This window comes from Barbus barbus, assembly GCF_936440315.1.
Source record: "Barbus barbus genome assembly, chromosome: 32".
In the NCBI taxonomy this organism is placed as follows: domain Eukaryota; kingdom Metazoa; phylum Chordata; class Actinopteri; order Cypriniformes; family Cyprinidae; genus Barbus; species Barbus barbus.
In genome coordinates this window covers 21,376,686-21,389,595 of record NC_136760.1, presented here as the reverse complement: position 1 = coordinate 21,389,595, position 12,910 = coordinate 21,376,686, and the positions used below count along the sequence as shown (strand labels likewise).

The 12,910-nt window shown below is 37.1% G+C and overlaps 2 protein-coding genes across 5 annotated transcripts in view; one reads left to right on the top strand and one right to left on the bottom strand.

The window, feature by feature from the left end:
- Positions 1–498: 498 nt before the first annotated feature.
- On the top strand, positions 499–11,855 carry LOC306852106 (MBT domain-containing protein 1-like). Of its 4 annotated transcripts, none has more exons than XM_079388749.1 (17): positions 499–678; positions 1,722–1,923; positions 2,662–2,795; positions 2,894–3,008; positions 3,123–3,205; positions 3,285–3,402; positions 3,504–3,638; positions 3,779–3,867; positions 4,688–4,922; positions 5,032–5,087; positions 5,164–5,268; positions 5,360–5,507; positions 5,598–5,680; positions 5,801–6,035; positions 6,530–6,601; positions 7,085–7,252; positions 8,651–11,855. In XM_079388749.1, exons 1-17 carry the CDS (start codon positions 658–660, stop codon positions 8,767–8,769), a joined length of 2,118 nt encoding a protein of 705 aa, XP_079244875.1. In that variant the 5' UTR covers positions 499–657; the 3' UTR covers positions 8,770–11,855. The 4 variants fall into 4 exon arrangements, with proteins under 4 accessions (XP_079244875.1, XP_079244877.1, XP_079244878.1 ...); XM_079388750.1 differs by having other exon boundaries at positions 513–678; positions 3,582–3,638; XM_079388751.1 differs by lacking the exon at positions 7,085–7,252 and having other exon boundaries at positions 503–678; positions 8,651–11,849.
- The window catches only part of LOC306852112 (Na(+)/H(+) exchange regulatory cofactor NHE-RF1-like), an 18,884-nt gene continuing 17,810 nt past the window's right edge, over positions 11,837–12,910 (bottom strand). The window contains exon 6 of the mRNA XM_079388763.1: positions 11,837–12,851. Within this exon, the coding sequence (XP_079244889.1) occupies positions 12,696–12,851 (156 nt within the window). The 3' untranslated portion in view covers positions 11,837–12,695. The remainder of the gene's footprint in view (positions 12,852–12,910) is intronic.

The window sequence follows — 12,910 nt, the reverse complement described above, 5'->3', positions numbered from 1 at the left end:
CCTACTAAAAACTTGGCTAAAATTTAAAAACATGTTTCTGCTACAAATAAATGACTCAAACTAAAAGGTCAGGGAAAATGTATTAATTTTTAATAAACACAGCAGATTTGGAAAGGTATAAAATGATACATACGGTTTATAAAATCCTATTTTTTATATATATATATTATAATTTTTTTTTTATAATAGGACTACAACCGCACACCTCACTGAACTATTCAAGATGCTATCCTCATTTGCTAAGCTGGCCACACATCCAGACATTTATCTCCCCATCCATCATTTCATCCTGTCATATCCTATTACCAAGTTATGACCGTAGACATATTATATTTCATAGTTATAGTCAATAAATCTGCTATGGCACCACAAAGTCGGTATTTATTTGACCTGTAATTATTCACCCTCACTGAGACATTTCCTGTCACCTTATATGGTGTAAAAGGTGCAGACCAGGTGAACCGTGATTGGCTAATATTCGTGTCAATCATTATAGATGCACGCGCATGCGCACTTGAGCCATGACAATTGTTGATAATCAACTGGAGTTATTTTTTTCCTTTAGAGTAAAATAATTTCAAGCCAGGCCCTTTCCCCCAGGGGGGCTCTTGGACCATACCACACCGAACATAAGATACCGACTTGCATGAAGGGCTAATGGAAAACCCGAGGGATATGGTAAGAAAGAGTTTATTTGAGCCCGCTTCCTTGATTTAGCGCAGTTAGCGGCTAGCAGTGTTAGCCGTCCTCTTTGTTTTGGTTGTCAGAAACAGATCCTGCTCGTCACACAAACTACCAAATTTACCTCATTCAGATCACTCGTAATACTCTCTATGGTATGTAACAGCTTATTCAAACTAGCTGTCTCACTAAATGGGGCAATTACAACTGATAATGTATGTGTTTTGTGTAGGTGAAATATACCCGCAGGCCCATGTATGTGTACATGTTTGTGTTTATGGTTGTGTCTCAAAACAGTTAGTAGACAGTATTTCTGGGGATCATAAACGGGTTAAGCACGTTTTCATTAAACGTTCTGTCTATGTAGAAAGCTCTCTAGGTTTTGAGGCACACCAAATATTTATGTTTGTGTTGTAATAAGAGCTTAAAATCACTTTATGGTGGGTTATGGGGATATAAAATGTGTAGGTTTTTAGTAAAATGGTATTTTAATAGACGCTAATGGAAATTGCATGCGTTCATATGAAGAAAAGGGTCTGAAATTAATTCTGAAATCAGGTTACAGTGGTTTGGACAAATCCGTGTCTGTTGCACCAGTCTAGTGCTTAAATAGTGAAAAACATAAATATGTAGAATTGGAAAAATACAGCAGATGCCATATGGAAATATTAAGTGAGATTCTTTAGCTTTGGCTTTGAAATGTGCTGTGGGGATATTGGGTGCTGATGATATTGACCCTTTTTACATGATATTTGCTTTTTTTGACCCATGAGAACCTTACATTTTATTCATGTGATTCAGTCTGCTTCCTAATTCCCAGCTCATTAAAGCGTTGATGAACTAATATAAAGATTATGGTTATCACTGACTGTAATATTAATCAGGCTGTATTATGTCAAAGGTAATCATTTATTGAAGTATTAGTGGTATATAAGTGAGCTTTAATCCTTGTCTTTCTTTGCTCTTCCATTAATTTGACATTCTTTCAACTCATTTTTTTTTTTCTCCTCATTTTTCACTCCTCTCGCCTCGGCGCGTAGGCTGAGCACACTCCCCGCTCAGAGCGGAAGAGAAGAGATTCGTTCGGCATGTTTGACGGGTATGACAGCTGCAGTGAAGACAGCAGTAGCAGCTCCAGCTCAGAGGACAGTGAAGATGAAGTCCCCAGCATCCCCGCCAGCCTGCCCATCATCAAAAACAACGGCCAGGTGTACACCTATCCTGATGGAAAAGCAGGAATGGGTTAGTAGTTTGCATATATAGTGGGGTCCAAAAGTCTTGAGTACACACAAAAATTGGTTTTGTTTTACATTTAACCCAGGAAATAAATAGAAGGTATTATATTTTCAGGTCAACTTTCTGTTTATGGAAATTTCTCATGGTTACAATATAATTTCTAAAACTGTAAAATTGACTACCTGACAAAAACAAAATTATGCTTTGTATTTCATCTAGGATAAATACGTTCAATATAGTGTTCTCAAAGAGAGTCAAAACCACATTTATTATTAGAATTTTGTTAATAAATCACAAGTATTTGAAAGCTGAGACAGTTTGATTTTAAAGGTAAGAAAGTACAAAGCTTATTGAGATTATTGATTGGCAGGTTCACTACAATTAATGTTTAATGAAGTTCGCACATCAACAGAAAACAGCCTAGACTAAAAGATTGATCTTGATTTAGAAATCCATATCCATATTGAGTAATGAGAAATCAATATTGTTAATCCAGCACTAGGGTCCACACAGCTGATATGTTCACATGTTGTTGTTTAACACACATTGTGTGCACAAAATATTCACAGACACGGTCAAAACGTGCAATTGGAAAAATGCTAATTAAACGTCACTGTTTCAGACAATTAATTTATCCCTCCAGAACAGGCCGGTTTCAGATGGTTTTGTCTGAAATTTCAGTGCATCGCTAGTTCAATAGTGTGAATGATTGATTTGTTGTTGTTTTTTTTCTTCTTGATACAGCAACCTGTGAGATGTGTGGTATGGTTGGTGTACGAGATGCTTTCTATTCTAAAACAAAGAGATTCTGCAGTGTATCCTGCTCTAGAAGCTATTCCTCCAATTCTAAAAAGGCCAGTATACTGGCAAGACTTCAGGTAACTGCTCATACTTAAGTTAGACTTAAGCACTCCTAATCAAAACACTACCTGTATTGTTGTTCTTTGAATGTATTATCTTCTTGTGTCCCATCAAGGGTAAACCACCTACGAAAAAGGCAAAAGTCTTACAGAAACAGCCATTAATGGCAAAGTTGGCAGCTTACGCACAGTATCAAGCAAATCAACAGAACCAAGCAAAATCAAAATCAGGTAAATGTCCAGGTTTAAAGTGTCATTATGTAATTGTATTCCTAATTGATTAATAATCTGTTGTCGCAGTCGCATCACTTAACCACAGCGTCATTTGTTCTTTTACTCATGTAGTGGTTCCTGTTGAAGGCTTTGACTGGGGCCAGTACATTTGTAGCAATAATCTTGTTGGGGCACCAGTCAGTTGTTTCAAACATGTGAGTACAGGCAGAGATTGGCAGAACATTATATTTTTTGTTTAATATTTTGACTGTTTGTAACTTGATCGCTCTTCAGGTGCCCATGGGTATGTGCTGGGGTGACATAGCAGAGGGAGTGAGGGTGGAGGTCCTCAATTCTGACACAAATCTCTCCACAAAAGTTTACTGGGTAGCAGGGATTGTCAAACTGGCAGGTAATGACTGCCAAGGTTTTTTTCTGTTAAGTATCTTTCAAATATTTTAACTGGAAAAGGTATGATGCATTATTTATTTATTTTTTTAAATAATTTCTCAGGTTTTAAAGCTCTTCTGCGCTACGAGGGTTTTGATAACGACTCAAGCAAAGACTTCTGGTGTAATCTGTGTATTCCAGAGATCCACCCTGTTGGATGGTGTGCTTCTAGTGGAAAGCCACTGGTGCCTCCGAAATGTATGTAAAACATTAAGCCATTCTAAACTATGTAATTAGCTGGTTTCTTTGCAGTTAAGGTAGTGTGAAGTTGCCATTGCTGAATAGAAGTAATTATAATTTTTTAAATATATTTATGTATATATAATTTGTTTTCATAGCCATCCACCATAAGTATTCTAACTGGAAAGCGTTTCTTGTGAAACGACTCACTGGAGCCAAAACACTTCCACCAGATTTCGCCACAAAGGTAACCCAACACAACACACTCTATCCCTGCAGTGATCATGAAACTGTTCTTCGGTAGAGAGAGACTCTGGAAAAACCAGTACAGCACGATCTTCCTGATATGAAGATCACAAAACGTACAGATGTCAGACTGCTTTATTGTAACACAGGAAGCAGACCGCAACAACCATGTTTACGTGCACATCATTGTCTGTCACTGAGATAAAGTGCAATAAATATAAAAAACAATTGTGTATTTATTTTTGTTCATTTGTTTACATCTTTGTTTTTTTGTTTCTTCCGTTATTTATTTTTTTACTTTTGCTTGCCATTTTGAAAGTGACACCCATAATTACTTTTATTTGTATATTGAATTATTATATAATTAATATTCAATTACAGTTTATTTTTTCAAAAGAAATTATCAATTTAACGCGTCCCTGCTAAAACAAAATATTACAGTTACAGTAAACACAATGTTACAAAAAGTTATTTCAAATAAATGCATTTTAAAAAAGTATCCGTTTCTACAAAATATAAATCTTCTACAAAAAGTGTCTAATATAATAATAAATGTTGAGCACAAAATTAGCATATTGGAATGATTTCTGAAGAATCATGTGACACTGAAGAGTAGTAATTCACATTTTTTTAAATCTAGTTTTATAATGAAACAATATTACTGTTTTTAATGCAATTTTGATCAATTAAATGCAGCCTTGGTGAGCATAAGAAGCTTCTTTCAAATACATTAAAAACGTTACAAACCCCAGCCTTTGAATGGTTGTGTACAAGTCTCCATCTGTGAGTAAAAACAATTTGTTTAAATGTTTAACTTGAAGGTTCATGAGAACATGCAGTACCCATTTAAGAAACTGATGCGTGTAGAAGTTGTGGATAAGACCCACCTGTGTCGAACTCGCGTGGCCCTGGTGGAACAGGTGATTGGTGGACGTTTGCGCCTGGTATATGAGGAGAGCCAGGACGGCACTGATGACTTCTGGTGTCACATGTACAGCCCACTCATCCACTCCATTGGCTGGTCACGTAGCATTGGACACCGTTTCAAAAGATCTGGTCAGTGAATGGTTTTCGATAGACCTTTTCAAATTTGATTCAGCAAAAAATAACATTTGATGAAGTTGTGGCTTATGGATCTAAAAGTGTCTAATGTTGTCCTCTGCAGAGGTGACAAAGAAAATGGAGGGTCAGATGGATGCTCCCTCACAGTTGTTTCTTAAGGTATGTTTGTAATTGCTTTTTTAAATTTAACTGTGTGTTTACAGTCACATTCATGTGTCATCTTTTGAACCCATAGATTAAGGATGTGGATCAGAGTGGGGAATGGTATAAAGATGGAATGAAGTTAGAGGCAATAGACCCTCTAAATCTCTCTGCTATATGTGTTGCTACTGTAAGAAAGGTAAAATGCCATTTTGGACTCAAACATTGAGTTGGGCGAAAAAATCACAAGGAAGAAGTATTTTTAACTTGGAATTGATTATCTCTCTCAGGTGTTGGCAGACGGGTTCCTAATGATCGGGATTGATGGTTCTGAGGCTGCTGATGGGTCAGACTGGTTCTGCTACCATTCAACCTCTCCCTCCATCTTCCCAGTCGGCTTCTGTGAAATCAACAACATTGAGCTCACACCCCCAAGAGGTGCTTTTCCTCTCTCTTGTGATCTGATCTGACTGCATCACTGAATGAAATTTGGCCATTTTTGCTAATGATTCTGAAACTGCTCCACAGGGTACACCAAACTCCCTTTCAAATGGTTTGACTACCTCAGAGAAACGGGTTCAATTGCAGCCCCTGTGAAGCTCTTTAACAAAGTAAGTTTTCATGCATCGACTGTGAGGATGTTTTTTTTTTATTTGTCAAATTATGCATTGTTTTGTCTTAAATTAGACATTGGGATGCATGCATTAATTCGTGTTCTCTCTTGCTCTCAGGAAGTACCGAATCACGGCTTCCGTGTAGGGATGAAGCTGGAGGCAGTGGACCTGATGGAGCCACGTCTGGTGTGTGTTGCCACAGTGACCAGGATCGTCCACAGACTTCTGCGTATTCATTTTGACGGCTGGGAGGATGAGTACGATCAGTGGGTGGACTGTGAGTCTCCAGATCTCTACCCTGTTGGCTGGTGCCAACTTACTGGCTATCAGCTGCAGCCGCCTGCCACGCAGAGTGAGTGGACAGTCCAAAAGATTCTGATTCTGATTCTAGAAGGTTCAAATTGTTTCTTAGCAACACTTTTTATTCGCCCATAAAGTCTTCATGGTCATCTAAACTTTTAAGTTCTTATTAGTTCTTTTGTTTTTAATTTAGTTTTACACAGATATTTTCTACTGTCTGACCCTTAGATTTAAACAGTTTGATACTCTAAATGTAAATCTATATGTAAATGACTTCTGTTATTGACTGACGTCTGTATACCAGCATAGACATGTAATGATGACAAAGCTACTAAATACGGAGTAAACTTGGGCCCATCACATATATATATATATATATATATATTTTTTTTTTTATCCGAGTTGTGCAGTTATGTAAAATTGATAATTACTGCATTACCAAACCTTTCTTTTTGTAGTAATTAAAGACAGAATTTTCACTTTTGGGTGAGCTATCCCTTTAATAATTGGCTGTATAGAATAACAGCTTGTCCCTTTCATTCTCAGCCACAAGAGAAGCACCGCCAAATGTCTCGAAACAGAAAAAGAAGACCGCACAGTATAAAGGACAAAAGAAAAGTGAGTGCAGTCTTTTCAGTCTGTCATCTTCTCTTTCCTCTCACCGAACACTGATTTTGGGTGCAAAATTGGTCCAGGAGCCATTTCTTCTGGGTTTTCCTCAGCTTTGGGTCTGGTCTGGTTCTGCTTGATAGTCGGTAGCAGTTGTCACAATTCAGCGGGGTCACAGATAATTACAGACAACTGTAGCCATCATCCTTATACCCAGGTGAGAAAGAGTGGCATGCTCCCTCAGGGTGACAGAATCTGAGCAAATTTTTGGTAGGGATTTGCAGTCATCATGTTGGGTTCCACATTGTCTCTTCTCAGGGCTTCAGTTTCTGAACACAATCACCCTTCTGTCATGTAGAAATCAAATTAAGGTTCACATCTGTGTTGAAATTTGGGCTCAGCCGAAGGAAGGCCCGCAGTGTTGTGGAGTGGAGCTCGGTAGCCTGGGTAACCTCAGTAACTTCGGTAACCTCAGTCTGGCTTGGTGTTTAGAGAGGAAGATTCCAGTTGGGAGGAGGCCGATCGGTTTGGGTGGGCCTCTGAGGAGGAGGAGCTTCTCGGGTGATGAAGAGCAGACTCCGCCCCATTACCTGTCCCACTTCTCTGGGTCCGGGCGACCTCCCACCTCAGGTGTAGAGCATGATCGCTCTCTCAACTCAGGTAACTCAATTCTCCATCACTCAGGAAGAGGGCGCCACAGAGCTCATTCCTGTAGAACTTTTCAGGTCGGCCGGCGTGAGGAGTTGCACCGTCACAAGGTGTCTGAGTAATTTGTGCAGCATACACCATTAACAACAGCTGCATGATAAAGAAGGGTAGTTTTATGTTTGACTCAGAAGAACTGTCAGAAGATTTGGTCAGTTTCATCCCACACCTGACCTTTTCATTCACTTTAGGGTGGTGTTAATTCATAGTTTTTGGATGTTAAAGGAATGGGTCACCACAAATACTGTCAATTGTCACTTGCCCTCATGTTCTTTTAAAACCTGTATGACTTTCTTTGGAACACAAAAAGAGATAATATTTTAGTTACTTTTTTCCATTTAACAACAAAATGATACTGGTGCTGTTAAGCTCCAGACCATTTTAAAAAAAAAATCCATTAAATTAAAATGGTCTTAAAAGTAGTTATGACTCATGCACAATATTCCAAGTATGTGTGTGTGTATAAATAAACACAGACATACACATACATATATGTATCAATGTGTCCTATGGTGTGACCGGAAAAAAAAAAAAAAAAAAAAAAAAACTCTAACACTCAAGATAAACCTCTCATGCAATTTGTAACGCTAAGAATGAAGATACATTTTTCTCATGTTATTTGTATGTTAAGTTGTTTTTTTTTCTACATTTTTGCTATGTCACACCATAGGACACAGTCCAATTTTTATTTGTCAACTACCCATATACACACACGCATACATATAGATATGCTCCATGTGCTCCAACATTGCAGATCATTTGAATCGTATGGGGTTTCTGTTTGATGTATTCCAAACGAAAAGTTCAAATTAAAAATAAAAATTCTTCAATATGAGTCTTTTGTAGAAAAAGAAAGCCCTTCTGTGTGTGTGTGTGTGTATATATATATATATTATAGAATAGCTATCAATTCTTCAGCTGTAGGTTGCTCTGGCCATTTTCTATATTTCAAGACTTTTGAAGCCATACAGGATGACATGAGGGTATGTAAATGATAACATTTTTATTTTTGATTGAACTGTCCTTTTAAATAGTACAGGTAAGTTTATGAGCCTACTAAAATGCTTAAACCTTGCATATCGCTGCCTGGTTGATTTCATTATGTGAATGCTACAACATGCTTCTGCTTTTGGCACCTAATTTTGAACATGGAAAAATAAAAAAGGTTGGTTTCTGTTGGTTATTGCAAAAGTCTCTTTTTAGTTTGTGTAGTGATGCTTCTCCTTTCCACCCACACTTCTTTATATCCGAGGGTGAAAATGTTTCCATTTACTGTTGCATTTAGTTGTCCTCTTTTACCAGTGTGTTTCATTTTATGGATTGGTGTTCTTGTGTCTCGCTTTTGTTTTCCAGAGGCCTCACTGCAGTTGAAAGAAGAGACTCCTGAGATGGACGAGTTCACCTTCTCGCAGGGCATCTCAGACCAGGAGAGCAACGGCTCAGGCAGTTACTACATCAGACAGGAGCCCTGAGCAGCATCAGCCATCACGGAGCCTCACCTCACTGCCAACAGCACTGGAAAAATCCCACTCGGAGCGATGCACACGAGGCCTGGAAGAAAACACAGTGACTTCCCCTCACACCAGGTCTCTCTTTTTTTGTTCTTTGTCAGGTTTGAAAAGCTTGAAGAAAGGACTTCTCAGTCATTGATCCGAGAGAAAAAGGTGTGTATAAGAGGGTGTTTTGTTTTAAATGGGCATACTGTTTTTTTTGTCCTGACTTTTCGTTGAAACAATTTCCCCGATGGACTTTTTCTCCTCAGTGTTCATTGTACTTGAAGTTTTCTTCACTTTTTCTCTCTTTATTTCCCCTTTTGGTGAAAAGAAAAAAAAAAGTTTTTGGGGCTAAGATTTCAGTACCTTGTGTGTTTCTCGCGCTGTTTCATTTGTTCTGGATGGGTGTGCATTTGGTAAGAGTAGTAAAAATCTATATTGAGACAGTATATTCATATATGTATGACATTCATATTAAACACACATATATAAATATTTAAACGTATAAATATAGTAGTGGAATGAGGGGTGATGGTATTGAAATCAAACCTTACTGGTATGAAGAGTAGACTAATGGAAAACACTCACAATTTGCACTACAGGGATAAAAATATCTGTTTTGGCCTGTAAAACGATAGTGAAAACCTGCAGCTTTATTGTATTGTGTGATTAACAAACATAATTATAGAAGTGGGATGTGCTCAAGTCAAAGTAAATATTGTGATATGCAAAAAAAAAAAAAAGTTATTACTTGACGCCGAAGTTTATGGTTTTAATTTGTTCTAAAGAGCCATTTTTATACGGGCGGTCAGAGTATTTTGTGAGCCGTCGAATAAACCGTAAGCAATCACTGCTACCTGAACACTACCTTCCTGTCATCTTTGATGTTGACGGCACAGCAGAGGATTCTTCTGTTAGACTTTCTAGTAGTATTGCGAGTCTCGGAACAATACAGCGCCAGCTTGTTTGTTTACCAGCCTCTTTGTTCGGGCATCAGCGAGGAATCGCATCACATCCCATGCATTTTTCTTTACTCGCAGCATTAATTCCTGAAGAAAACCATTTTTACTACCTCTAAAAGAGAAGGTGATTTTGAAATATCACAGGTTGAAGATTCAAGTGGTTCCTTGGCCTCGCTAAGGTTGCAATAGGTAGTTTTCATGCTCCGTTTGAAAGGGTATATTCATTATATTTTATGCAAATGGCAACTATCCACACTTGGACACATGGTTTATTTCACTTTAAAAGTCTACACATCATTTATATTTGTATCATAGCATGTTACCGACAGAGTTCTTGAAATGGAAAAGAAAGTTATGCAATAATAATGTGTTGTTTTGTCTTACTCTGAAAACACAAATCATACAGCTCATAAATATATAGGCTAGATACATTCTATAGACTTAAAACAGAATATTCTTACAATATATTGCAAAACTGTGACAATTTTCTAAGAGCTAGACTTGAGCTTTCCCTCTTATAGACCGTTCTGAGTGTAAATAACCTTTATAACATCCTATAGAATCAAGCGATATAACATTTGCATAGTGGTTTATCTTAGTATAACTATAAGCTCTATTCAATACCAGTAAGGTTGTTGGTGAACTCTCAGGAAACTTATCTCATCGACTTCTGCTTTATTTGAAGGTTTGCGGCTATTGCTTGTAAGATCATCCGGTTCTACTTTGTTTCCAATATTTGAAGCTCCTGACAAATGTGACCATGTCATTGTTTTCCTCTGGTTCATCTTTGCTTGCATTCATCAAATGCTGAGTACATTTTGTAAATGGTCACCCACATGTTGTAGTTAGATCCGTGTTAAATTATGGTTTGTTGTATAAAGATCCAGTGTATTTTTTTTTTTTTTTTTTTTACAGGTTTGAGTTTTTTTCCCTTTCTCTCGCTCTCTTGTCATTTTACTTTTTTCCTTCATGGGTTTTAGCAGATGTTTGTATTGAATCATTATGAATTGGTTTATTTTTTTTAGTCATTTTTGGGTTTCTTCAGTAGCTGTATAGTTTTCCAAATGCAAGGCACTGTGTATTTAATTTGTAAACGTCAACCTGGGACTTCATGGCTACATTTTACATCAGCAACCACATCAATTTTGTCATGTTCATACTAATTCCTTCAATGCTTATTCTTCATGCGTTTTTTTTCCCTCATAAACCCCATCCATAGCGTCAGGATTTAGGTACACACTGGTTACGATCATGCTTGCCAGCTAAATTTTTTATTATTTTTTTTATTATTATTATTATTATAAGACCAAAATCTCAAATCATTTGTAATTAAAATATGACTGTTGAGGCAAATTTAGCTGCTACGCTCAAATGAATTTAAGCCCTAACGCACAACTTCACCTTTAAATAAATACTCTCTCGTCAGCAGAATTGATGCCTTATCCTCTGTTATGTTTTTTCTCTACACAAGTAAATCTATTGAGAAGCAGAATACAAAATATAAAGAAAAATATGTTGTCCAGTAGAGTGATTATCAGTGCATGCAGCAATGTGAGAATCTTATGAGGGCCAGTGTTGTTCTGGTCTCGATACTAACACGGGTTTTTGTGACGTTCCCTCTGTCCTCAGTAATCACATCATGGTGCTATATATATATATTTGATAACTCATTCATTAGGTCTATTAAAATAAGAATTAAGTCTGTAATTATAAGTTGGAGAGCTGGTGATTATAACTTCAGATCTGTATTTTGGATACAAGTAGCCGAAATCATTTGTTATAACGATGAAAAAAATAAAGAACTAACATTGACCCTCATAGTATATAGAGGGTGAGGGTGGTGGGTTTGTAACTTTTTTTGATAGAGTCTGTATCTGGTCTTTGCTTTATTTCTGATGATGATAATGATGTGTGCTGTGATATGGGGATTTGATAGCTTATATGTATATAGTTCAACTGTGGGGGGGGGGAGCTTTTGTTGGTTGAATTTTGTTAATTTGTTTACAAGCATTTCAAACTGTTTCCGCATGGCTGTGAAAATGTATCTGTTGAATTAAAAAAAAAAGAAATTTTTACACTGAATTAAAAAGGATACTAAACGTTTATCCGTTCAAGTTGTTTTCCCTTTTTGGTACATTTTGTCTTACACAAAAATGCAAATGACAAACAACAGGAAAAATACGATATAAGATACAAATTAAATAAACAGTGCTTTAATTTTTTTTTAGGTACAGATTATTTAACAGTAGCATTCATGCAAGAAATACTACAGAAATTGAATAACCAAATCTAAAAATGAAACACTGCATAGTCTTCTCTGTATGAATTAAATATGCAATGATTAATTTCAGTGGTTAATGGGTCCCAAACCATAAACAGCTCACATTTACAAAATTAAAAGGCTGCAGTTTCTACACTTCGTGTTATGAACTGAGCATAACCACACTTGCCAAAAAAAAAGAAAGAAAAATCAATGGATTGCTGCTGCTTTGAAGGTTACTTCAAAACGGTCAAGACTAGCCCTAAAGAAACTCATCAGACACTACAGCGCTCTCTTAAGGGCCATCAATACTGCATCAATATCACTGTAAGCAAAGTAAGAGAATATACAGCTGTTTCAGATATCATTTAAGCTTTCATCTTCTTTAAAAAAAATTATATTCTAGTCTGTACATTATACAGTAATGTTAAATCATATATTTCATCTTATATCAGTGATATACAGGTAAATCAAGTCAAAAGTTGATCGATCAACAGATTCAGAAATCACAGACAAAATAACACTGGTTTAAAATATACATGTGAAAGGGTTTCTAATTGTGTGCAAGTGTACCGAAAAAGAGAACAAAGGAGCAGAGAGGCATGATGGGGCGGATAATTGTAAAGGGAGAGAGGAAGTAAAGAAAAACAGAAGAAGAGGAAGAGGGGAGGCACAAAAGAGGCTTAGAGGTTGCTGAAGAGCTCGTTTCTTTTGCTCCATTCCATCTGTGGGGCTTTCTTATTGGAGCGTTTCTGGTGAGCGCGTTCCTTGGCCTGCTGCAGCGATATGTTCAGAGATAGTCCTGCGTCATCACTCGAGGCCTTCGGTTTTGGTTTCTCCTGCAAACATTTGGTCATTAAAATTAACATTCTACGTTCATTCTGCATCCTCAAGACTG

Coding starts and splice junctions, on each gene's coding strand:
- LOC306852106 (XM_079388749.1), top strand. CDS start 658: ATGGAAAACCCGAGGGATATG. Junction 2,796..2,893: donor GTATACTGGCAAGACTTCAG/GTAACTGCTCAT, acceptor TGTCCCATCAAG/GGTAAACCACCTACGAAAAA. Junction 3,403..3,503: donor AGGGATTGTCAAACTGGCAG/GTAATGACTGCC, acceptor ATAATTTCTCAG/GTTTTAAAGCTCTTCTGCGC.